The sequence below is a fragment of the Bradysia coprophila genome, unplaced genomic scaffold, assembly GCF_014529535.1.
Source record: "Bradysia coprophila strain Holo2 unplaced genomic scaffold, BU_Bcop_v1 contig_297, whole genome shotgun sequence".
Lineage (NCBI taxonomy): Eukaryota > Metazoa > Arthropoda > Insecta > Diptera > Sciaridae > Bradysia > Bradysia coprophila.
Window position 1 is genome coordinate 3,298,569 of NW_023503555.1, and position 26,490 is coordinate 3,325,058.

General features: G+C 37.6%; 5 protein-coding genes across 5 annotated transcripts; 3 read left to right on the forward strand and 2 right to left on the reverse strand.

The window, feature by feature from the left end:
- Positions 1 to 7,715: 7,715 nt before the first annotated feature.
- LOC119078900 (triokinase/FMN cyclase-like) lies at positions 7,716 to 10,507 on the forward strand. Its single transcript, XM_037186628.1, has 4 exons — positions 7,716 to 8,059; positions 8,629 to 9,637; positions 9,826 to 10,310; positions 10,376 to 10,507. Exons 1-4 carry the CDS (start codon positions 7,855 to 7,857, stop codon positions 10,444 to 10,446), a joined length of 1,770 nt encoding a protein of 589 aa, XP_037042523.1. The 5' UTR covers positions 7,716 to 7,854; the 3' UTR covers positions 10,447 to 10,507.
- Positions 10,500 to 11,886, forward strand: LOC119078901. Its single transcript, XM_037186630.1, has 5 exons — positions 10,500 to 10,620; positions 10,817 to 11,007; positions 11,064 to 11,319; positions 11,398 to 11,615; positions 11,678 to 11,886. Exons 1-5 carry the CDS (start codon positions 10,604 to 10,606, stop codon positions 11,791 to 11,793), a joined length of 798 nt encoding a protein of 265 aa, XP_037042525.1. The 5' UTR covers positions 10,500 to 10,603; the 3' UTR covers positions 11,794 to 11,886.
- Positions 11,887 to 14,556: 2,670 nt separating this feature from the next.
- LOC119078902 (vanin-like protein 1) lies at positions 14,557 to 16,591 on the reverse strand. Its single transcript, XM_037186631.1, has 6 exons — positions 16,408 to 16,591; positions 15,686 to 16,340; positions 15,220 to 15,614; positions 15,032 to 15,159; positions 14,809 to 14,973; positions 14,557 to 14,748 (listed from the first exon to the last, which is right to left on the reverse strand). The coding sequence occupies exons 1-6, from the start codon at positions 16,465 to 16,467 to the stop codon at positions 14,580 to 14,582; spliced, it is 1,572 nt and encodes a 523-aa protein (XP_037042526.1). The 5' UTR covers positions 16,468 to 16,591; the 3' UTR covers positions 14,557 to 14,579.
- A 2,916-nt stretch (positions 16,592 to 19,507) lies between these two features.
- LOC119078903 (endo-1,4-beta-xylanase-like) lies at positions 19,508 to 20,448 on the forward strand. Its single transcript, XM_037186632.1, has 3 exons — positions 19,508 to 19,648; positions 19,744 to 19,838; positions 19,900 to 20,448. Exons 1-3 carry the CDS (start codon positions 19,580 to 19,582, stop codon positions 20,393 to 20,395), a joined length of 660 nt encoding a protein of 219 aa, XP_037042527.1. The 5' UTR covers positions 19,508 to 19,579; the 3' UTR covers positions 20,396 to 20,448.
- Positions 20,449 to 23,051: 2,603 nt separating this feature from the next.
- On the reverse strand, positions 23,052 to 23,942 carry LOC119078904 (endo-1,4-beta-xylanase-like). Its single transcript, XM_037186633.1, has 3 exons — positions 23,859 to 23,942; positions 23,669 to 23,763; positions 23,052 to 23,607 (listed from the first exon to the last, which is right to left on the reverse strand). The coding sequence occupies exons 1-3, from the start codon at positions 23,925 to 23,927 to the stop codon at positions 23,112 to 23,114; spliced, it is 660 nt and encodes a 219-aa protein (XP_037042528.1). The 5' UTR covers positions 23,928 to 23,942; the 3' UTR covers positions 23,052 to 23,111.
- Positions 23,943 to 26,490: the final 2,548 nt, after the last annotated feature.

Below are 26,490 nucleotides of genomic sequence, written 5' to 3' on the forward strand. Positions count from 1 at the left end.
CAAACAAAAAATTCTGTAACCAGGGTACACTTTTAAATATTCGGGAAACTTAGTGACTCTCGCCAAGACATTTTGCGAATCGAGGAAATGTGGATTGATGTTAGTATAATGATACCACCTTCTTTGTGATCCACTCAGAGATCACTTTCAAATCCTAAAAAAAAATGTTAAACTGACTGAATAGACTAGACAACATATCGATATCGTGGACAGAGTTCATTAGTCATATGTTATCTGGAGCTCGCTCTATCAGTATGCTATTTGAAAAGGTTGAAAACTAATGAAGCAAAATATTTTGTAACAAATGAAGTAAAAGACTTGGAATTTCCACAGGTGGTGTGCTTACCGCATGTGAAACATTAACAATTTGAACGTAAAATTACCACAGAAGCTCCAAATAAAAAGCCAAAAAAGTCTAAGAAAGTGTTGTTTGCCAAAGTACTTTCAAATGTTTATCTTCAAGATGCACAGCAAAATCCCTACATTCGATCTTAAACCAGGAAACCGGCTTTCAAATTTGAACAAACAGTTCAGCTATAGGTTTAATGTAATATCTATAGACACAACACACGAGCTTTATAATATACAAGGAAATCTCTCTGTGTGTGAAATACGCTGTGTATAAATAGATGTGTACGCAAACATGATTTATGAACTTGAACTGATTATTACAATGATGCAGACAAAATAGAGCGTGCCAAAGCATACTGAACAATGATAATTAAATGAAAGTTATATTTTATCTTATGACCGCGCTGGTGTCGTGCGGCTGGATATCTTTCCTCAAAAGTGTCAGGATTTAGCAATTCTTCCTAAATAGCAATTGAACATGGCAGTGACTGTAATTAGCATCTGTTATTGAAACTGATGAGCTGTGGTTAACATGGTCTTTTATACCAAAAGATTTCACATCGCTGTGTGTTGAATAGATAGATATCATGAGTGACACGATAACAACACTATTGCTACTGCTGTGTTTAGGCAAAACAACGTATGGCAATGTTTGTGATTGGAAAAGTGGATTTTTTCTGTGGAATACAGCTTGAAACTTTCGAAATCTATTACTTCTTTTGATGTAAGCAATTTCGACTGATCGATGCAAGATCGTTTACTTCGTGGGTTTGAATGTGCATTTTACTATACAAGATCAAGTAACTATAGCTTATCGTTTATTTTCTGCATTGCCAATTTCACGAAAATAGGCTCTGCTACGAAGGCAGTAGCAAGAGAATTTTACAGTGGCTCCTCCATCGACGTAGAAGATTTCATGTTTTGTATTAAAAATTGTACATGGAAGGATCTACTGAACCCTTCGCTGATTAAAATTTGTTCAGGCGTCAGTAATTCTCACGTGAAATGCCTTAATACCGTAGCAACAAACCGAGACTTAAAAACAAACAAAATTTACTTCCTTCTCATAACGCCTGTGTTCCGGAACTTATTTTTTTCTGTTGATCGAATTATGAATATCCATTCCATTTATTCCAAAAAATGTTCCAATGTTCGTGTATTGAATGAGCTTTCGTTTAGTTTTATACGTTTCTGCATTCCTGCACAATTATGGGCTCTCCTACACACCGAGCATTGTATATATAAAATTCTTGCACGCAAATTCTAAGCGCTTAATACTGAAAAACAACCAACCGAACGGTAACAAACTTTGAAATTAATTTGTTTCGATGTTATCATTCCGTTTCAGTTCGTTTAAACATCCTGTTAACAATCTGATTTGAGTTTTGGAATTATTTCGCTAAAAGAGAAGTCATTTGCAGATTAAAGTTCAGATGCTTACGTAATACCCAACAATGCCTGGCAATAAGTTTAATGTTTCGTTTAAATGGATTTTTGTAGGCACACTGAATTAAGTGTGAATGTTGGTGAATTGTCGAATCAAAAGAGCTTTAATCATTGTGGGTGGTATGATGGGTGTTCGCTTTGAGCCATCGTGTTGCGACGAGTGAGTTAATTTATTTTTATTCTTTTTGCGTTTCAAGCTTTCAACTAGCACATAATTTTCGGGAAGATTTGAATTATTTATTTGTCTTTAATTTGAATATATTTAACTCACATTTCTCTGTATAGTACTATCTGCCCGGCACCATTAACAGTAAACACGGCAGAAAAATATGTTTCATTTAATAAGCTCACCTCGTTCGTTTGCCTATTGTTGTAGCGCATTACTCTGTGTGCATATAAGCACACCGTTAAACGCTTTTTCCAAAAGTTTAAATCTTTTTTTTAATCCAATCGGATTACACTGTTTTTTTTTTTATATTCTGTTCAACTCTGATATGAATATACCGGTTGGATGTGTACCTATGCATGTTAAATGTTCATGTGTACATGCAGAAAAAAAAATTTAATTCCACATCGATTTGAAGTTTTCACGAAGCTCCCTATTACCAAATAACAACACAAAATTCATACCGAACGAGAGCAGAACACAACAAAAATAAAAATAAAAAATTAGCATGCGGCTATGTAGTTTTAAATCCCCATTTATTGTTAGCATTTGTTTTAATAGGATTGCATTTTCTGCAATCGGCATACGATTAAGGTTTACATTTAATTTTTTTTTGCAATCCGTGTGTGTTGTTATATGCTCATTTCATGTGGGTATTTAATTATCTGTTTATTGTTTAAGTATTTTAAAGCTAATAATGCTGATGATGATATTCAACGACTGTTCATCTCAATTTTTTCATTATTATTATTTTTAATTGCCCAACAATAGATGCGATTTATAAAAAAAAAGTTTGTTAATTTTCCCCAAGGTTTTATATCCCTATTCATGTCCCCTTACAGCTTACACGCAAAACAATCTCATCTATCAAAGGCTTTCTACCTTTGGTTCTATAAAATTGGAAATTAAACAAAATTCTAAATTGGAGATGGGTTCAGGCCTCCCACGCTTTAAAAATCCTTCCATTTTACAAGGTTTTTAGAATTACGTTGTAGGAGATTTAATGGAACATTTTCGTTCGCTGGGAACATTATATTTGTTAAAAGGCCCGTCATTGGGAAATGACAGGACAGTTTCCCGAAAATGTATGGAAAATTTTATCACAAAAATTCACCGAAAAGATTCAAAGAAACTCACCCATGATGCTTTCCATTGTATTCGTGCACCGTCTCTTTATGTCCCCAAGGCATATTTAAACACTAAAGCACTTTTTACTCGATGCAAAATCAAAATTTTGTTTTTTGTTTTGTCGCTACAAAAACACAGAAAATATTTCGACACAACTGTGACACTCCGCTACTATAAGTACTAGAATGAATGTTTGCTGTGTCCACTTCGGCGGTAAAATATTTTCATTCAAAAAAGTGTCCGACACTTCAACGATGGTAGACATTTATTAAAATTGTAACCTCTCCCACTTCTTTAGTAAGCTAACAAGACTTCGCTGAGTCTAATTATGCCACCTCTTCGAACAAAAATATCGGCTGAGGTCGAATAATTCTGCGCTGAGCTTTAACAAACCTCCGCTGAGCTCTAATAATTCTCCGCTGAGCTTTGACAAACCTCTAATGAGTTCTAATAATTCTCCGCTAGGCTTCAGTAAGAGTCCGTCAGACCTTAGCACGTTGTAGTAAGGCAATGAAGCTAACCGAACACTCAATAAGCATCAGCGGATACCTAATAATTGTTGCTATGATTTAATAAGACTCCACTTAGCTTTGGCAGATCTCCGCTGAGTGTCCGATTCGCTCCATTAAGCCTTACACTGCAACTTGCTTAGGCCTAACGGACACTTCCTGATGCCTAGCGGAGAATTATTAGAGCTCAGCGGAGGTTTGTTAAAGCTCAGCGGAGAATTATTAGAACTCAGCCGATATTTTTATTCAAAGAGGTGGCATAATTAGACTTCGCGAAGTCTTCTTAGCTTACTAAAGAGGAACGAACATTTATTTACGCTCAGCGCAGTCTTACGAGAGGCTATATTTTTAATAAATGCTCTTCCATCGTTGAGAGAATGTCCGCTGAGCTCTCGTAAAGCTTTAAAAAATGGTCGATGAGCATTATTAAATGTATACGCTACCCTTTGTCAACCGTTTGATGATTGTTTTTAAATGTCCGACACTTTTTTGAATGAAAATATTTTACCGCCGAAGTGAACACAGCAAACATTGATTCTAGTACTTATAGTCGCGGAGTGTCACAGTTGTGTCGAAATATTTTCTGTGTTTTTGTCGCGACAAAACAAAAAAAAACTTTGTTTTTGCATCGAGTAAAAAGTGTTTTAGTGTTTAAATATGCCTTGGGGACATAAAGAGACGGTGCACGAATACAATGGAAAGCATCATGGGTGAGTTTCTTTGAATCTTTTCGGTGAATTTTTGTGATAAAATTTTCCATACATTTTCGGGAAACTGTCCTGTCATTTCCCAATGACGGGCCTTCAACCTTTTACGTTTCATTGTACAAATAGCTCGATGTGGAAGGCCACATTTGTTAAGATAAATTCGTCATTGAACGAATGTATATTAATTCCCATTTTTTTTGCTATTGCTGGGAAGTCTCTATTTCTTGTAACATCCTTGATTTCCTCCGTGCAAAGTATTGTCTTGTTCGTTCCAATATGTAGCAAAATTAAACTCACGTTGTAGCATACTCCACGTTGTAGCCTCTTCGACTATTCCATTTCCGATCCTGCAAAATCGGCTTGGTAGATTTTGCAGGATCGGAAATGGAATCTAGAAAAGTTGGAGTCATTCAAAGGTTTCAAAAAGCTTTAAGTCTAACTTTGGACATTTTCCTTTTCCTACACTAAAAGCTAATTTCAAAGGACAGGAAAGTTTTCCAACATATTTCATAATTCGATCGAGCTATCACCACTGTACTGACCGAAAATGTTTAGAATTAAATAAAAAGCGTTTTCAGTTTAAAAATTCTGATTTACAATAGTTTAATGATTTTTTAGGAGTTTTAGGAGATTTTAATAGCATTTTTGAAATATTAGGATGTGTGGAAGGGCTGTGAGTTTTCCCTCATGGAAAACCGTTTGCTCCCGCTTTATCATATCCTTTTCCAAAATTCATAGCAAATATTGGGTATATTGGAAAACTAATTTCGGTTCCGGAGTCCCATGCAATAATGCGCAAAACGCTAACATTTTATTTTACTAAAATTCTCAGAGGAAAAATTAAATTATTTTTTCTTGATTTTGCTAACTCTGGCTTTATTTCAACAACCTATATTCGCGAAATAGCGAAGCGTTCTTTTTATTAAAAACCTGTAATTTGTATAAAAAAATTCCAAGTCTTCTGTAGACCTGCAACCCAAAAGTACTGTGTGTAGAACGATAGTGTGTGAGGCCAGCTTCAACACCGCTTAGTCAGACCTGCAGAACATCCATGTTGTAGGGAAGACGAATTCTCCAAACATTTGCCACATTTATGGCCATAACTCTCGTGGGTGTACTTGCACAAACAATGTTCTATAATTCATACTTCTTGAGTTATTGTAAAAAAAACTGATTTGACCCTTTTACTCTCAAAATAAAAATTTAATTGAAAGAATTAGGGGTATGTATTCTCTAGAATTGAATGACGAGCACAACGAGCTACCATACTGATTTACAAAGTTAATAAAATCACTTGAATTCTTCGCGTTATCACTCTAAAGTGTTCTCAGCATGAGTGTAAAATTCTATCTGGTTTTTGTGCTTTAAACAAGCTTATTAAGCCATGCTCAAAATTTCGTCATAGCCGGATTCTCCTCACGTATGCATTTAAGAGATAACCACTTGTAGCTTGATTAATGGTAAATGTAGTTTCGTTGGGAGGCTGAGACTACAAGCCGGGAATAATTTTGAACCGCTGTAGACTTCAAGAGAGATGGTTTTGTAAAAAGTAATTTTTGGATTATTGCTAGAGATAATACAACTATACTTTCACGACCATTCATCAGCTTTGTCCATCAATTTAAGAATTAAAATTCTCAAAGTCCGTGGATCCGTGGATCGTCTGATCTTTTGTACCACTGCTCTACAAATTTCACTACCAACTCATCCAAGTCGAACTAATATAATTCTGGCACATGCTATTCGCAGTCAACTGTCAATAGTCAATATTGATGATATATTCGCAGTCAACTGCGAATAGTCAATATGAATGCTATTCGCAGACTAATTGTGCCTTCACATTGATGATAAATGATTTCGCGCAGCGCAAAATCATTTATCATCAATGTGAAGGCACAATTAGTCTGCGAATAGCATTCATATTGACTTTTTTTAGAATTTGTGATTCAAGTTTTGTAAAGGGGCGCAAGAGTCTGTACAATCGCAGTTTGCAATAGGCAGCAAAAATCTGTAATGTCACAGTTTGTAAAAGGGATCAACACTCTGTAATAATACAGTTCGTAAAATGGAGTGACAGTCTTTACTGTCACAGTTTGTAAAAGGGATCAACAGTCTGTTATGTCATAGTTTGTACTTTGTAAAAGCGATCAACACTCTGTGTTACAGTTTATAAAGTGGAGCGACATTCTCTAATGTTACAGTTTGCAAAAGAGAGCGACAATCCGTAATGATGCAGTTGGTAAAAGGGAGGATCAATCCCTAGCTTTACACTTTGTATATGTGACCAACAGTCGCCAAAGCTTATACAATGGATAATCAGTTTCTTTCGTTGCATTTTGAAATATATATATTTTACAAATTATCGAAAAAATCTAATTTTTTGACTGAACGAATTTTCTTTGTTTAACAAACCAACAATCGTCCCAACTTGCTCTACTTTTATTTTAGAAGATATTTTTAGTTATTTACAATTTTTCAAATAAGTAACTGCGAATAGCATTAATATTGACTATTCGTACGAATAGCATTAATATTGACTATTTGAAGATGACTGCGACTAGTCACTTCGTATAATTCTTGGGTGACTGAGGTACCAGGTATGTATCACTCAACTGTCCTGATGAATATTTTTCCTTATATACAATTTTCTGACTATTTGATTGTATGTATGAACATCAAAAGTGCATCAATTTGCCGTGTTTTACTTCTCCTGTATAAGAAGAGCCAGTCAAGTTAAACTTGCTGCACCTTACAAATATTTTAAATGACATTAAACAACGAATTACTATTAATTTTCTGCTAGGTCTAATATTGGATAACATCAGAAGAGGAGGGCTGTATTCACTCTCGTCAACATAAAAATTTGGAACCTCGTACTTATAGTGTTTTACGTGCTTCTGGTCGGTAAATATAAAAATATTAAAAATCTCTGGGCAATTTGGTCCTTTTCATACAGCAAAATGCATATTAAAAAAATTGAAGTACAAGATTTGAGATCAACCGATTTCTTTGATCAATGAAAGTAATGATAGTAATACTGGTCATATGCTTGTCGTCTGTAATACAGTCGGTCACAGTCGACCCAGATAATATGACCAGTGTAATTATCGAATAAGTAATCTCTTTCGATCTAAACATTTTCGGGATGTTGAAACAAAATCTTTTACTTCAATTCGTGTTAACATTTTATTTTATATTTATTACCCTACACTACTCAGAGCTCATCGTTTATTTTTTCATGGTTGTTCATAGCAGATAAACCAATTTATTATACATCTTTGACAGAAACAAAATACCATGAATTGATAACGTTTTGTTTATAAACCGTATCATAGAAATAAGAGATCAACACACAAATGGCAACACAAACACCAATGTGATGCTTAGAAAGTCGACATTTCATTTTCTTTTATGTTATTCATTACACTATCAGCATCCGCTGATGAACGTACTGCTACTTGTTTTATTGTGATCGCATAATCGTCAATATTTAAGCCGGGAAATTTTATCGTGTGCATTTACATAAGTCGTACAACAACAATCAGAAATGGATAGTAACGCCAACATTGGTCTAACTAACGTTCAAAACTGTTTATCGGCCTATGTTTCCATCAATAACAATTTAAGGCATTATCGGAACACAAATGTCGTAGTTCGCAGTGATATTGAATCATTGCAACCGAACATTGTTCGAATAATTACTGGAGGCGGATCGGGTCATGAGCCAGCACATTCAGGATATGTGGGAGATGGTATGTTATGAACTTGAGCTTTCAACAATCATCATTTTACTTTAACCGTGTACAGGGAAACTGAAAGTGTTCAAAGTGCATAATCAGATTATTAATGATTGCTATTTATACACCGAACAGAACACGCGAATTGTTTGTATCATAATGTACGCGATGTGATGTTGCATGAAGTTCGCATAATCTCGTCTGTGTATAATTGTGTAGATAGAGTGGTGTTTGGTATTCGGAACAGTAGTAAAGATGTTGATAGACGTTCCGTATACAATCGAAGCTTTTGTGGATTGTGTAAGATGCAGTGCTGTTTCTGTGTGCGCGCGTATCAATTACTATAACAATGTTTGTTATCGTATCTGACGAAGCACCCGTGTAAAGTTAAGGTTGTGACCGTTTTACATGTTTAACAGTACTAATCGATCCATGGGGGATTTCAAGGATTTCTACAACTTTGGATAGGAGGGTTGCCATAACACCGAGTAAACAGATAATTATGCTCTCGTTTATGAAAGAACTTAAATCATTCGGATGCCACCTCTACGTCTTAGTTAACGTTGTCCCTTTCCCGTTTCCAGGAATGATCACGGCCGCTGTCTGTGGGGAAATTTTCGCCTCACCGAGTGTACTGAACATATTGAGTGCAATCCTGTCAGTCGCTAAGCCAGGCACTCCCGTACTCCTCATTGTCACGAACTACACAGGAGATCGTCTGAATTTCGGTCTGGCTGGGGAAATTGCCAAAACGAGATACGGATACGACGTCGAAATGTTACTGGTCGACGACGATTGTGCCATAGAAAATGTGCGAAAAAGTGTGGGAAAACGCGGGCTGGCTGGAACGGTACTTATTCATAAAATTGCTGGAGCCATGGCAGCTAGAGGTTCAGCTTTGAAAGAGATTCACGATTTTTGTGGTGAATTACTGAAAAATGGACGACTTGTAACGGTTGGATTTACGTTTACCAGTGCCAGTGATCGAATTACGTCAATTGAAATTGGACGAGGTGTTCACGGTGAACCAGGAATCATGAAACTTGAAGATGAGCCCAATTTTGAGCGCATCATTGAAATTGTTATGGAAAAGTTGTTGAAGAAAGCGGCGTGTGGAGGCAGGAAATCGAAAATTGTGTTGATGTTCAACAATTTGGGAGGAACATCACAGTTTACAATGTCAACATTTGCATATTCATTCATGCAACGAGCGAAAAATCACTTCGACACTCAATTGGTGCTGCAGGGTGAATTCATGACCTCTTTGCATGCCGAAGGAATTTCTGTAACAATTTTGCATCTACTCGATGACGACAAAGACACCATAATCGACCATATCAAATATCCGGTAAAGATTGCAGCCAACGTGCCGTTCAACATCAATCGTGGTTTTGATCTTCCTGGTGATCGCGATAGTCGCAGTCTTGTGTCGACAAATATTTTTGAAAAAGCAAATCTTGACCAACGATTCTACCGAATCAAATACGATGGAAAAGCGAAAGAGGCTTGTAATAGAGCAGTGGCAGGTGCTTGTATGAAATTACTTGAAAATAGAAATGTTTTGAACGAAATGGATGCGGAGTTCGGCGATAGGTAAGTGTTAAGGAATCTCTATAAATGCCTAGTAAATTCTGCCTTCTAATTTCTGATTTCGGATCACTTCACCTCTCTTCATATTTCATCGTTATCTTCTCAAACAGCTCAGAGACCACTTAGTCCATACCTTATTCTGCCGTTGCATGTTGATAACCCAAAACTTTTCGATTTTGTTTTACTTCTAGCGACACCGGATCACTAATAGCTACAGGTGCCAGTACTGTACATCAAGCCCTAATTAATAACGAAATTGACGTCGCACATCCAGCCGTAATGTTACACAATTTAAGTGAAGTGTTGCAGAAAAATATGGGAGGATCATTAGGAGCACTGCTGTGTATCTTCCTACAAGCTGCTCCAGCAGCTGCCCATTCTAATGCAGACAGTATGCAATTCTGGCTATCCGCCTTGAAACTAGGAATAAGCGCCGTCCAGAAATACGGACTGGCTGACTTGGGCGACAGAACGATGTTGGACGCATTACAATGCGGAGTGGAACAGTTTGAGCTGAAAGTTGGTGAGAATCAGAATGTTTTTAAGGCGGTTACCGCTTTTGCTGCGGGTTGTGAGCAAGGAGCAAACAACACTAAGAACATGATGCCGAAATCCGGTCGTGCTGCGTATGTTTTCTCCGAGGGAAAAACGTTTACGGCGGAAGTAAATGATCCAGGTGAGGAAATGGTTCGGTTGGTATCGGGATGATGTGTTGTTCAATGTACCATTTTTACTTCGCAGGTGCCCAAGTTATCGCAATTATTGCCCGAGAAGTATGTCGTGAAATTAGGCAGACCTTTGATCAGCAGTAAATGAATAATCTCGGATCAACTGTCGCGTCGGTAGTAAATAAATCATAACGATTCTCGAAAAGTTTGTTTTGCTATACCTACACTGCCTAGCCTATCCACAACTGTTTTCAATATCAGGAAAATCTTGTTTTAAAAGCGGTGCTGGTACAAGAGTCCAATGGAACTAGAGACAAGGTACTAACGTCATCTTCAACGCACCCGCAATTTCAACAGGATCATGTGAAGCTTCAAGTGTACCAAGTGTATCTACCCAAAATGTTTTACCTGAAAGAATTTTTACCGCAATCACGGCTCTTGTATCAATGCGGCTGAGCACCGTCACATGAACAACATTTTCGAAAATTTCTACTTCAATCCATTCTTCAACAAGCTTCATAACGAGTCGGTTCACAATGGAGGACGTTATTCTCCGCTTCTTAAATGAAATTGGTGCTTGGAAAGAAATCGAACCACTGTTCGATGAATATTTAACCAATGTCGACGAAAAGGACAAGGAATTCGTGAGTAGTTCGGTGGTTTTACCGCTGAAATACGAGTACTCGATGTTCAGGAATGATTTCGGTAAGACTCGAAGCTTGATAATGAGTTTGTAATTCGAGTTTTGATACCATTTCCAGAGTCACTCGGTCAATTTCTAATTGCCAATCCACATTACTACGAGCATGTCCTGCGGAAAGTCATTCTGAAAGCCGTAAACTCGGAACTGGAAAACATGTCCCGACCATTTCGAGTGCAGGATGAACAAATTCATTTTGTTTACCGTCTCGAGAAGCTGCCATTGGTGGACAAATACAAATTCTATCCGAGCATCCGAATGTCTTTGTCGAATTTTACGTGCATTGTGGCGGGACGTGGTGAGGTGACGAAGTACACGTAAGTTGCAAACTGAATCCTCGGCTATCAAACCGAAAAGGCGATCCCGATAACATGAAAAATCCATCAAATTTTCAGTCGTCAAACGGTTTGGCACTGCAACAGAAAATGCATCCCAAATGTGGTATCGAAAGCAGCACCAACATGTGAATTATGCCATAAAACGATGATTGAACGCGTACCGTTACGTGATATGTCCGAACAGGTGAAATTAATTGTTTTTCCACTCGAGATGGCACAAACACCGAGACGATCCACGGGAACGATGTATCAGAAATTCGATGTCATTTTACGCGGTTGGTGGAACACGATGGTAATTAAAGTGTTTTCGGAAATTCATTGCGCTGACATTTTCCAGATGATTTGGCTGCTTACAAAGTGATTTATGGGAACGCGTACGTAATTACTGGGATCTATGATGCGTTTGGAAGAGTCTTCAACGCTTGGAACATTGTCGAATGCGCGGACGTGTAGACGATTTGAATTGAATATTGTTTGTTTGAACTTTCGTTGTGGCTAAGAACATTCTAGTTTTAGTTGGGACAAGACTTCTGTGTGTTAAGGGATGTCAATAGGGCGTATCGAATTTTGAGAATTTTAAGGGTCGCGATAGCCTGTGTGCGGAAAACATAGATCATTGAAAACTAAGTCCAGGCATATGGTTGATGGATCCGAAGGTGCCCGGAAAGAAGTCCCACTTTATTCATTCATTCATTAATGTTGAAAAAGTGGTTTCGGATGGATCGCCGACCGGGACAATGCCTAGTGTACTGGTAGTACTCGACCTCCTCTACAACCTCATGCCAAAAGCTAAACTTAATAATTTGTCTCTCAGGAAATAAAAGTCAAAAACCAAAATGTCGAACTTTCGATGTTAGAAAACCTGGACAGACACACCTTTTGGACCATCGGTTTCTTTGGCAGTTTTGTAGAGTTTTTAACGCTCTACATCCTGCTAGAACATTGTTTTCAAAAATACTCTTAACTTAAAGTCGTCCGGTGGGACTTCTTCCCGGGCACCTTCGGATCCATCAACCATATGCCTGGAATTAGTTTTCAATGATCTACGTTTTCCGCACACAGGCTATCGCGGCCCTTAAAATTCTAGAAATTCGATACGCCCTAATGTCAATCATGTGAAGTCGTTGTAGAATTGGATTCAGCCTGGAATTAGAAATCTACGAGAAAATGCATGTTGGTTCCACATCGTTTTCTAATTTCGAAAATTCGAAATTCCATTAGAGAGAAAGCCCAAATCACGCAGTAGCTCTCCAAAGCTAGCTGGACAATTACACGGTTTGCTCACCACAACTGAACTGACAAAATATTTCAACTCTGACAGCCTTGACTGTGAAGAGGGCCTATTCTGAAATTGAGTAGCGAGTTTGTGCAAGAGAACTAATTCTGAAGTACTAATACGTAAATGTCTGCGTCTGCTGTTAAAAGAATTCGAAATTGTGGGTTCTTTGAAGGTGAGTAAAGTTTTAACTCGATCTCTGCTGCACTACTGCCAATCTTTGAGAAAAGTTTTCTGGATTTTTTTCTTGGTTTGTTGTGTTGGCTCTCTTGATTTTCACGAATTTTACTTAAGACCAAGTGTTGGTACTTTACACGATAATTGACAATGTAAACGTTTGCGATTCATGCCACTTTAGCCTGGCCTAAATTTCTTTTCATTTTCGATTTAAATGAATTATCTCGAAATCCTGAAATCAGACTGCAACGAGACAGTTATTTCGTATGTGTCTTGGACGATTGATTTTAGGCATTTTGATGAGTTGTGGCCCGAACGTAGTGAGGCTCGTCCTAGACAGGTACGTAACGTATGTAATTTTTCGTGCAACGGAAAAAAATACAAAAACGGATTACATTAACACGGCAAAATATCATCTGTTAACGACAGCGAAGACGAATGTATAAGCGAAATGCTTCGAAATAATTCGGTTATGGTATCCTTACATAGAGCAAAATCTATGTCAAAACCAATGAAGTAAAAAGTTTCTTTGTTAAAACAACTGGAAGCAGAGAAAGTAGTTGACTCGATACATTATCCTGGTAATATGCTTGTCGGCTGTGAAAGCTTAAGTTCCTTTGCATATCGTTTTGAGTCAAAATTCATTCAAATTTGAAGATGAACGAACTTTTAACTCTATCTCTGCACACGGTGGGGCTGAACGAATTTTAAATAAACTTGTCCACTTCCATCTCGGCCCTTTTGATAGCTGAGTTAGGGGAGACATGTACTATTCAACGGCACATGTTGCAGGCGCAACCGCTGAGCCGTTTCTGAGAACTAGGAATATCGTTGCCTGGTCCCGCGGAAGGTTCTGGACCAGTGTATGAAACTGGAATCGGTAGAGGGACAAATTCTAGGATCTATTATGTAAATTTTTTTTCTCTCGGTCACTTGGTCACCCAGAGCAATAGAAGCTGAAAGTCTCAATTTTACCTTCTTCAAGGGGTGATGCCTCCACGACCAAGCGCCCAACCCAGCCCTGTAATAACACTTCTAGACGTGGGTTATGTGACCTTTCCAATGGCAATAACGAAATTTTGAAAGTGGTATCGTTTGGTACATTTTCAGAAAAGTCACTGTTTTGCTACCCTCGGTGAACTTTGGCTACTTTCATACCTTTCCAGTTGACATATTTCAACACGACATATCTTGTAACCGTTAGCGTCTAAGCTTTCTAATGATACCAAATATGCCATGTATGGTTCTCAGCAAGAACTGTTTATGATAAAGATTTTGCATCGAGTTCGGGCTACTAGCAAATTTAGGGCCATGGTAAACGAAATTTACAAATATTACAAAATATTGTCTTTGAATTATGTCTAATTGTCGTAGGTGATATAATATTTGCTTATTTTTCCATAACATACATGAAAATAGAAATTTTGTTTACCATGGCCCCAAATTTGGTAGTAGTCCGACCTCGATGCAAAATCTTTTTCATAATTACTTCTTGCTGAGAATCATACATGGCAAAATTGGCAAATCTTCTGTTAATGACAGCGAAAACTAATCAGGGTATAAGCGTGCTGTTTCGGTTAAAGTGTTCTTATATAGCCAAATCCATGTTAAAGCAATTGAAGTAATAGATTTCTTGATGAATTTTGTAAACCAACTTGAATTAAAGCAAGTAGTTGACTCGATAAATTCTGTTATTAAGCATGCTGTCTATGAGTCAAAAAATTTATTGACTTACCCCACTTAATAAAAACAAAACTTTTGGAATCTTTCAAAATAATTTTCTTCATCAATTCCACTGCAAAAGTACACAAATTAATGACAAAAATATTAATGAGCTGGACACTACTACAGCATCCGAACCGTTAGGATTCTCCTTAGTACTGTATCGAAAATCACGCGCAAATATGCCAAATGCTAGTAGCTCGGAACTCTCTCCTATCAAATCCATCCGGAACCTAAAACATTTTTCTTTAAAAATTCGTTGCGTCACTAAAAACATTGACAATTCAATTTACTCGTCCTGGGTTTCCTGAAATGCAAACTGAGTGGTGGGCAGGGAAGAGATATTAAAATCCAGAGATGTTGGCATCGTCAATGCAGATGATGCATCGGAGGAGAAATTTCCTTCTATTGAAACATTAACGAAAGTGATGCGGGACACTTCGGCTGAATTATTAAGTCTGACACGAGATAGGTGGGAGTGTAAGTTGTACAATTATTGGTGGAGAATTACCTTACCTCTTTCCACAGCTGAGAATATGTTCGTTTTCACATGCAACTATTGCACATATCTTAACACCTTCATAGGTATAGTGATTGAAATGTCGCCACCCGTTATATACTACTGCCATGTACTCATACTTCATCTGAAATGATTTTTGTTTTTAAAATTGTTTTGTTCGTTCAATTTTACACCCCAGTCATACAGATTCATTTTGCGTATATTTAACAGTCGTGTTAAATCGACAGCACAGTCGCTCCTCTTTGAATGTACTGCATAGTTCGTCAATTTGCGGTTCAGAGGTTGACGGATTGATTCTCGAATAAGCATAGCCATCAAATTCATCTTGATACAATGTCAGGTCATCGAAATGTGAGCCAAAATAAATTTGATCAACAGGTTCCACTGGATCACCGGGCACCTTAGGGACCTCATGCACCAACAATTTCGTTGTGTTATCTCCAGTCATTATTGATGTTAACGTACCCAGTTTTCCGGAATAGATTCCGCTTCCGGTTGTACCGAGAATGGGTAAATTAGCACCAGCTGCTAGAAAGTTCACGTCGTTCACATGGGCCCAATTTTGTTGCATTTGAATTGCTAAATGAAAAAGAAAACCACACAAAGCCACTCAATGTCGCATTTCCCTTGTATATTGTGACTGTAGTTACCGGTAATGAATGGTAGCTCTGAATACCATCGTGTCGGGAAAACAATGTTTTTAACACCGTCCCTCACAAGCTTCACACCTGGCGACTCAAACATCAAATCGAAGCAGACGAAATGACCGAATCTCACTCCAAAGTCTGTGTCGAATGTTTTCAATTCAATAGCGCTGGGTCGGGTAATGCCGAGTTCACCAAACAAGTTATACTTGCGATAAATGGAAATAACCACACCGTCACGGTTGAATACAACATTAGTATTGTACAGCTCCCATCCGTCTGTGCACTGTTGTTCTGCTTCGTTTCCAGTACATTGCCATTTGGTTGTTAGGTTGATGACAACGTACTTTCTCAAGCTCTTCGCTGCACAGGCGATATTCCGAAGGTTGTCATTGTACGTGGTGTTCGTACACAGATCCAAATCGAATTCGTTTTCTTTCGGTATGATTACTGCCGTGGCCTGGCGGTTTAAAGTATTTTCCGGGAACACGAGTATGTCGACATTCGTCGCTTCAACGGAATGGAGAATGGCGATGTACTTTTCAGTATTGAATTGGAACATTTGATCACTGGTCCAGTACAGTTCATCGGTCGTTAAACCTTGATCGACTTGGTATTCCACAACTCCAGCAACGTATGAAGTCGATTCAGGGCTTGAAATCTAAATTTTTTAGTTGTCTCATTACTTCGTTGAGATATTTTATGCACAAAATTGGTATGTTCCTTACCCCACTCGATGTATTGGTCAGAACAAGCAAGCAAAGGACTTTTAGTATAACGCAAATCATTTTTGGTATGTTCGTATGTTGTGACTACTTTCATCGATAATTACAAGCGGGAGTGGGAATTTTACTAGGCAGAGTGTGTCGACCTCTCAAAAATTTATGTCTTTCCTCAATCAATAGAGTAATATGAATGATAAAACAAGCAAATAAAACTCGAATCAAGCAATCAATAATGAGATTAGCCTGTAAATGATAACATAAAAACGCGAAATATGAACAACATCAAAATTCAAAAAATGTTTATGCAGAACACAACCAAATAGCGGTGTACCTTGTTCAAAAGCACCTAAAATTATTCAAACCACACCTAAAACCATACAAATGTTTCCACATGTATTAGCGAAGACACTCGAACAACATTTGTATAGTTGAATGTGCTATAGTGAGATTTCTGTTCGTTGGTTATAATTCGTAGGGTTTCTGCAGTGGTTGTTGTCCATGATTCTCAATTTCAACAAATAGCTCTGGGCTTCGGTTGTGAGAAGAGCTAATATGTAAGATTTTTTCATTTATCATTTGAAAAAGAAGAAAATATCGAACATTTACGTATGGATTGTTAGGTATTGGATAAAAAAGAAGGACTTTCTGTCAAAGGCTGATGAATGGATAATATATTAGAGAAAAGGACTAGGTCATGCTAATCTTTAGACAGCTGAATCAAGACACTTTGCCTCCCTCATAAGGCATCTGCATTTTCACTGAAAAATATCATCAATCGATGATAAAATTTCCAGATAATCGATAATCGAATGTTTCATGGATCGATAAATATCGACTGATAATGGAATTGCCAGTCGAAATTTACCGATTATCAGTCAAACATTAGACCGATGTTGATTTTTTGAAAATCGATTCTAAGGAAATAGATAATTGATATTTCATCAATCAAATGAATTATCGAACATGCCTATCAGCCTACTGACATCACAGAATATGTTAGGTTAATGTCGAATAACAAGGGGCGAAAATAAAAAAATTCCACAGAGTGCGTCGAAGGCAATGGCTGCAATCGCAGAGGTTGATTTTTTTTTACTTTAGCCAACGCACTTCTCATCTTCATTGGCTCGTTCCATCAAAGCGACGACGTCGCAAGACGTGATTATTGGTTCTCAGTCTCTTCCCTTTTCGCTCTTATTTTGTAGAAGACTTCTTGTACGTTTTGTGATATTGGTGGTTTGGATCGTTGCAAGATTGTGTAACGTTAAAACACCCTCTAGGAATGGCCTAGTGGATATTGATGAAGTGCGTTGCTTTAGCCCGTATTACGCATAAAACGTTTCATGATTTACTCGTTTCATGACATACTGCGGCAGATTTTTACTTTAGCCCAGGAATACACAAAAGAGTTTCAAATTTTTGCACTTCATCTCTATAATTTGGCGACACTTTAGTAACGAGAAAATGTGTGGGGTAACCGCTGGTATGAGAAAAAAAAATATGAAAGAATCAATCATTACACGTAACAAATCCACAAAACGCCTTAAATCATTTGGCAACAGAAGTATCGACTTTAAATGTTTCTGTGGCACGGTGTCGTTAATTCTTTCGACGTTTTGCATTAATATGCAGTTCCATAATACCATTTCTCATCAGGCCATGGCGACAGTGATACTGTTGACGTGATCCATTGTTTATATTCAATTTCATTCAATTTAAGGCTCGGAACGGGTCGGGTTCGGTCAGACCGGAACCCGAACTTGATTTAACCCGAAACTGAAAAATTATTTCGGGTTCAACCCGAACTTGACTCGAAATTTTAAGCGTTTATTACACTGTAAAAAGTCAAAAATTTCGGGTTACCCGAACCCGACCTGATTAAATTTAAAATTTCGGGTTCAGTTCAGGTTCGGGTCGAACTCGAAATTGAAAATTCAGGTTCAGGTCAAATTCGGTGGAACAATTTCGGGTTAAGGTCACGTTCGGGTTAAACCCGAAATTAACAATTCATGTTCGGGTCAAGTTCGGGTTGAACCCGAAATAAATTTTCAGGTTCGGGTCATGAATCCGGTTCAGGTCAACCTGAACTAAAACAGGTCAACCCGAACCCGTTAACTTTTTAACTTTTCAAAAGAAGAGAAAAATGTGAAAGAGGTTGCGCATTCGATGGAAATCTCAAAATAATTGGAGGAAAAGTAAATGCTTCATGAAACAACGTACATTCGACTTGACAATGCAACAAAGCGAAGTTTTTAAAGAAACGATGAGACTATATAGTCTCGAAAATAACGAATGGTCCAACAATGTAGACTGGTTCGTTATTTGGAAAAATCGGATAACGGCAAGTATCTCGTATAATGCCGACCGCAATTTAACATTTTCTACTTGCAAATTTTCGTTACTGCACAACAGGCTTTCGATTTGAGCTTTCAATTCTTCAATTTCTTTACGCATTTTAGGCCTAGAATGCATGATAATGCAGCATAGAAATAAACAATGAAAAGATAAAAGGTAAAAGTTGAAGTAGATGTTACGATGGAAAGTCTTCAGTTTCCTGCATGCTCTGATAATGGTCTGAGGGTCCCGGATCTAGTTCGAAATTGAAAATATCGCTTTGCTCAATGGGAATCAAAAAGTCATTGTTTTTCACTTACGGTTCCGGCAAATCTAGTTCGTCCGGCCCAAAGTCATTCCAGCCAGAAATCAACAAACGAATGAGTGACATTTAGTTTTTTTCATTGGTTTGGTATCTATGGAATAGAGATTTTAAAGTCTGCGTTAAGGATTTGTTTCTGCGTTCATATTCTGCGCACTTACTTACGGAGTGAATACTAGGACTCACTTCAACGAATGGGATCGTGTATTTTGTATACTAGAATTAGATATAATTGAACGTTTAGACAACCCTATAGCAAAATTTTGTTGTTTTCTTCCTATCTTATAGATGAACATTGGATACCCCACGTAATGCAGAGATTTTGTTTGTAAGTATCGTCTCGTTTCTTTATCATCAGATAATGAAAATTTTTGTGTTTCTATATTATCAATCATCTTCACCTCTAATCGACATTATATTACCGTGACATGCATTCAATGCCTTTATCATATTTTTTTGGCTTGTCTCGTCCATATAAAGAGATGGTGACTGTCGACGAAGATATCATTCAGTTGCTTTAAAATGTTCAACGCTTTGATATTTACCTTGTTGGCGGTTTCTGCCGTTCAGAGTTCACCGCTTAATTACAATGTGAGCGACATTTCAATAATATTTCCATTTTATGAGTTATTCAGTATCAGTGCGTAGGCTAGACAATTAATTGTTTGTTTTGTTTGCTATCATAGGATACAATTACTCCACGTGCTTTAACTCCCAATTCGGAGGGATGGCACGACGGATTCTATTATTCCTGGTGGTCTGATGGTCTACCATCTGCAACGTAATGCTTCGGAATTACAAATTTTGACTTTCGCTTGTTTCACTGTTCAATCTCCTATCAGGTACACCAATCTTGCGGGTGGTGCATACAGTTTGACTTGGTCTGGCAATGGTAATCTTGTCGGCGGAAAGGGATGGAATCCGGGAGGATATCGAACCATCAATTATTCCGGAACGTATAATCCAAATGGTAACAGCTATCTCGCCGTATATGGATGGACTAGGAATCCGTTGATTGAGTACTATATCGTTGAAAATTTCGGAACATACAATCCGTCCAGCGGCGCTACACATAAAGGAACTGTGGAGTCTGATGGTGGTACCTATGACATTTACGTCTCAACTCGAGTTCAACAACCGTCGATCGATGGCACTCAAACGTTTAATCAGCACTGGTCGGTTCGACGCAACAAACGTACTGGTGGAACGGTAACTACTAACAATCATATGGATGCTTGGGGCAGACTTGGAATGACCATGGGATCATCGTACTACTACATGATTGTTGCTACTGAAGGTTACTATAGCAGTGGCAATGCTCACATCATTGTCTCATAAGTTTTCCATTGTGTCCGAATAAGCGATAATGTAAAATTTCAATAAAAATAATTGCAAACATTTGCGCGTTTCAATTTTTGAATCTCAAGATTGACGTACGTTTCGATGATCGCTGTCGTAACGAAGTTAACAGTTCACACAACCGAATAGCAGGAATACAGGATTGTGAACTCCGTTTTTTAGTACTCAAAGCAATAAATATTTGGGGGCTGTTTCATTCATAGAAATTGGCTGTGTGTTTCTTTTGTGAAGCTAGATGTAAACGCACAATATAGTGTACATGCAATCTTTGGTGGTAACTCGTAGTCTGAAGCCTCGACATCTGAAGCTCGTCAAATCACTGTTAATGCCTCACTGAGTAACACTCAGTCTTGCTTTGTCCGAAACTTTTGTTCAGTCCCTTAGTTCGGACCGTCGAACTCTTGCTTCATACGCAAGAGGTCTGGGGTTGAAATCTCGTTTCGACGCGTACAAAACGAAATATTATTTCCAAATTTCAACTTAATTCTGGTTTGCAATCTTCATGCAGTTGACCTTATGGAAAATGCCAGTTATCTGTTATCGACATCGATGACAAAAATAAACGATGAATTGAGTCTACATATACAGTAAAATTGTAGATTTGGTATGAAACACTACGCAACAATTGAAATGAGAGAAATTAAATATTATGCACGTATGACAAAGCGGTCGAGGCTTGCCGAGACGGCTTGTCATACGTGCATATTCTTTTTTATCGCATAAGCGAAAACGAGACAACAAGATATGCGAGTGACACTTTGACAATTTACAGAAGTATAATGTTCGTTTATATATCCTAGGTGAATAATTTTTTCGGGGAATCACACCGCGTATGCGATAAAATAGATTTCTCATCAGGCCATGGCGACAGTGGCAAAGAAATGACCAAACTGCGAGAGGTAGTCATAACTTTATACACGCTATTTTTCAGTGAATCATTAGCTAAATGAAGAAATAAAATTCTTCAAAACGCCTCATCACTAAAAAACTTACACTCCACGTGCTGGAGTACTGTAGTTTTAGCCACTACAGAGCAGCACATACTGTTCGACAACTTTTCGATTTGGGCTAAGACGAACCCTCGTATATACATCAGCCGTCACACATCGTAGAAAATCGAAATTGGGGTCTTTGGAGCCAAATGAAGTTTAGTTATTTTCGTATCTGTTGTGGACGGTAGAATTTAGGCAATTTCGCGGGTTTTAGCCCGAAACGGAGTAAGGGCGTCAAGCGAAAGTGCCTAGAATTTACCGTCCACACAGATGCATATACAACTTATCATGTTGAGGGCCTAAATTACGAGAAAAGTACCGCAATGTATGCCCAAGAAAAGGTTTGCACTTATAACATGCTTAAATCTGAACAAATGAAAGTTTTTTCAAACCATCAAGCCATGCATATGCTTGAAAAATTTTTCATTTGTTCACATTCAAACATATGTGCAAGCAAACCTACCTTTGCTTGGATTCGCTTAAGTGGTGGCTTTTGGGTAAAAGAAACCACGGACTGGCCACGAGTTAGCAAATTTGATGATGAGTTGAAATTTCATTTCGGCTATGATTCGCTAGACAGCTAGACTTGTTCGTGTGCAAATCGGTATAGTGTTCTTAGAGCACTGTCTCGAGTATTTAAGAATTTAAGATTTTTTATTGCCTATCCACCCGGAATATTGTTGTTACATGAACATTTTCCACCCGCGGAAAGTGGTCGTTACATATGGGAACTTTTTTATTACATCACAAGTGAAGGAAAATTCATATGAAAATTCATTACATACCAGGAGATTTTCATTATCAGCAAAAATGAATCACATGAAATATTCTTTAGGTATCGAAACAATGACTCGCGATGTTATTTTAGTTTTGAAAAATAAAATAAAAAACACAAAAATAAAAGAGACCAAAATTTCAATTTTTTCAACTTCGACGAAAATTAATGGCCAAACAATTTTAATTTTTGCATTTTTCACTTATTTTCAAAAACACAACACTTTTGCTTTTATTATCATGTACGGAGTACATTGTATGTACTCACTTCACTTCACAGCAAAATTTATTGTAACACCACCAAAATCGACAAATATTACGCAAAATATGAATCTAGCACTTCACAAAAACTAAACAGTAGTTTGTCAACATGCCACCAATGCCACATGCCACTACTGTAGTGTTGCCAGTTCAGTGATCCTTTTGGGATTAATGTTATGAATGAGTGTGAGCCGATTTCATCAGCCGCCTAGATTCGTTTACAAACGTTTCAATAACAGATTTTTTGTTTGACATTAATTTAGCATAATCTAAAATGTACTCGTAATAACAATATTCCGGGTGGATAGGCAATAAAACAGCATACATTGGATGCTGCTTGGTAGTTCATTACACTCGGAATCAATTTTGTGAAATCACTACTGTGGTTTTAAGCAACCTGCTTTAAAATAGCCGTTTCCAAAGCTTCTTGCTTAAAGCCACACTTGCGAGTTTGGCTCGAATCACAAAATTGATCCCTCATGTAATGAACTACATCCGCAGCATCCAATGTAATCTACTATTTTTTTTTACATTGGCAGTCATGAAATTTTTCTGAACGTTAAATAATCGCCCCCGATCCGTTGCAAAATTTCAAATATTGAGAGGACTTACTGCAATTATTTTTATTGAAATTTTACATTATCGCTTGGTCGGACACAATGGAAAACTTATGAGACGATGATGTGAGCATTGCCACTGCTATAGTAACCTTCAGTAGCAACAATCATGTAGTAGTACGATGATCCCATGGTCATTCCAAGTCTGCCCCAAGCATCCAAATGATTGTTAGTAGTTACCGTTCCACCAGTACGTTTGTTGCGTCGAACCGACCAGTGCTGATTAAACGTTTGAGTGCCATCGATCGACGGTTGTTGAACTCGAGTTGAGACGTAAATGTCATAGGTACCACCATCAGAGTCCACTGTTCCTTTATGTGTAGCGCCGCTGGACGGATTGTATGTTCCGAAATTTTCAACGATATAGTACTCAATCAACGGATTCCTAGTCCATCCATATACGGCGAGATAGCTGTTACCATTTGGATTATACGTTCCGGAATAATTGATGGTTCGATATCCTCCCGGATTCCATCCCTTTCCGCCGACAAGATTACCATTGCCAGACCAAGTCAAACTGTATGCACCACCCGCAAGATTGGTGTACCTGATAGGAGATTGAACAGTGAAATAAGCAAAAGTCAAAATTTGTAATTCCGAAGCATTACGTTGCAGATGGTAGACCATCAGACCACCAGGAATAATAGAATCCGTCGTGCCATCCCTCCGAATTGGGAGTCAAAGCACGTGGAGTAATTGTATCCTATGATAGCAAACAAAACAAACAATTAATTGTCTAGCCTACGCACTGATACTGAATAACTCATAAAATGAAAATATTATTGAAATGTCGCTCACATTGTAATTAAGCGGGGAACTCTGAACGGCAGAAACCGCCAACAAGGTAAATATCAAAGCGTTGAACATTTTAAAGCAACTGAATGATATCTTCGTCGACAGTCACCATCTCTTTATATAGACTAGACACGCCAAAAAAGGTGATACATGCATTGAATGCATGTCACGTTAATATATCGATTAGAAGTGAAGATGAATGATAATATAGAAATAATTTATATTCATATCTGATGATAAAGAAACGAGACAAAATCTCTGCATTATGTTGGGTATCCAATGTTCATCTGTTAGATAGGAAAAAAACAGCAAAATTTTGCTATAGGGTTGCCGGAACGTTCAATTAAATCTAATTCTAATATACAAAATGCACCAGCCAATTTGTTGAAGTAAGTCCTAGTATTGTGGTTGAAATGAGTTTAATAGAGCTTTTTTCATGCTTTATCTTTCATCTTTTCCTTCGCTCGTTTGATGACATCACATCTAGTGAGAAAAACCACCCCATTTCTCAACTTGTTGTATACATACGGTTTATGCACATATTTAGACACTAGTGCGTAAAAGTGAAGTTTGTGAAAATAGTTATCCGACTACTGTAAAGTCTTGTTCCTAACTAACTGTTCCTAAGCTGAAATTTAGGTTATACGATGAGTTATTCACCTCGGCTTCGCCTCGGGATGACATTCCCAAATTTCAGTTTAGCTAAATACCAAGGTTGCACTAGCGTCGCTAGTCATTAGCGACGCTACTAGCGTCGCTACTAGCGCCGCTAGTAGCAACGCTTATTTTCAAAATTTGTCGCTACTAGCGTTAGCGCTCGCTAGAATATCATTAGCGAAATTTTTTTCGCTGATCGCTAATCACTTCGCTAATGAAAAATAGAACATTCTAGGTATTGAACAATTTAATATTGAATTATTAGAATTGTTATTTGCATAACTAGAAGTGAAGCGTTGAAAAATTGAGTTATGTACTTCACATTCAAAGTCCGTTGAAAGTTTATGAAATTTCATGTATTAGACCAACTCCAACTCGCAATCGTGTAAAATACTTTTCATGCTTTAGATTAACAAAATTCACACGAAAGCTTGACTTTCCAATTGTTCATTCTCATACTCAATCTTTTGCAACTCCCGTAAAAAGGTAAGCTTCAACATAAATCTTCAACATAATCATAAAATCTAATAAATTTTCCTCAAAAAACGATTGAACAAAATGCAATCAAAGTTCATCAAAAACAATATTTAAAAAATTATTGATATTTCATCATGTTCAGCATGATCCAAAATGTTAATAAATTTATAAATTAAAAAATCGTCTTAATCATGAGATCTCTTAGCGAAACATTAGCGATCGCTATTAGCGGCCGCTACTAGCGCGCTAACTTTTTTTCGGTTAGCGAATAAGTTTAGCGACGCTAACATTTTTTTAAATTAGCGTTAGCGTTAGCGTCGCTAATAAAAATCGTTAGCGATCGCAACCTTGCTAAATACTTAGCTAGTTCAACAAATGATACATTGATTCCGAATTGCTCAAAAAAGTTGGTCCGTTTCTCTTCTGTAATCTGTAATGAAACGAATGAATCTCACATGAGCTCTCGGTAGTGACTGTTTACAAGAAGACCATAATTACAATTGTTGAGTTTACAGTATTAGGCTGCGTTTAGTAAACGGCGTTTACACGTCTATATCACATCTTCGTTTGCGCTTTTCAAAGTGATTCAATTTTACCTTCACTGATTCCTCTGTATTGACCATTTCATTGGAATGGATTCGCACACTCATTAATGATTTCCAAAAACCAGCAGATTTGGGCTTTAATCGAGTATTTGTATCATAATCATGGGTTCCTTCAGTATGTCGTAGAGCTTTGTGTACAAGTTTTTGCTGCGGATACAACTTAGAACTAAGAACTTTGGTGAGCCACGGATTGTGAGAAAAATCGAAAAAAACAGCCCGTAAAATTCGAAAAAGGCTTTTTCATATAAACGTGCAAAAGGCCCTTCGGGAATCGTCCGAATTGCCAGTATGTCCAGTCGGCCACTGATTGTAACAGTTGTAAAAGTTCAGCAATAGAAGTGGGTTGTGCAACTAGCAAAATTATCTGAAACTATCAGGATGGGCGTAGAATCATCCATGGTAAATATTAGTAAATTAAGCGCATCCATGTGAAAAATAATAGAAAATGGATGCGAAGGTGAGTGTGTTGCTGTGCCCTTGGGAAAGCGACACATTCTTACTAGTAAATTTCCACACAATCTCTCGATGAAGGTGCGCTACTTTACTACTACTCAACAAGGCAAAAGAAATTTTTCATGAGCGAGTTGTGTTTTTCCATATTTTCTCCCCTCAATAGGCAATGAGAAAATTGTGTTTTCTTATCTCCCTAGTTCCCCAATCGTTCATTTTTTTCAGAATTCATCATCTAGGAATTAGGAACATGGCAAAACTTATCTCAGGACCTAATTTTTTAAAATTCTTGAAATTTCCGTAACTCTCAAAAATTCTTCAAATTCTCTAAAAAAAATACTTAAAATAGGCCTTAACGTAGCTCAGTCTAGATGGACAGTCTAGGGCCCATTAACGTCGAAAAAGAACAGGAAGGATATATCGTTGACTTTTACGGAAATATTTTA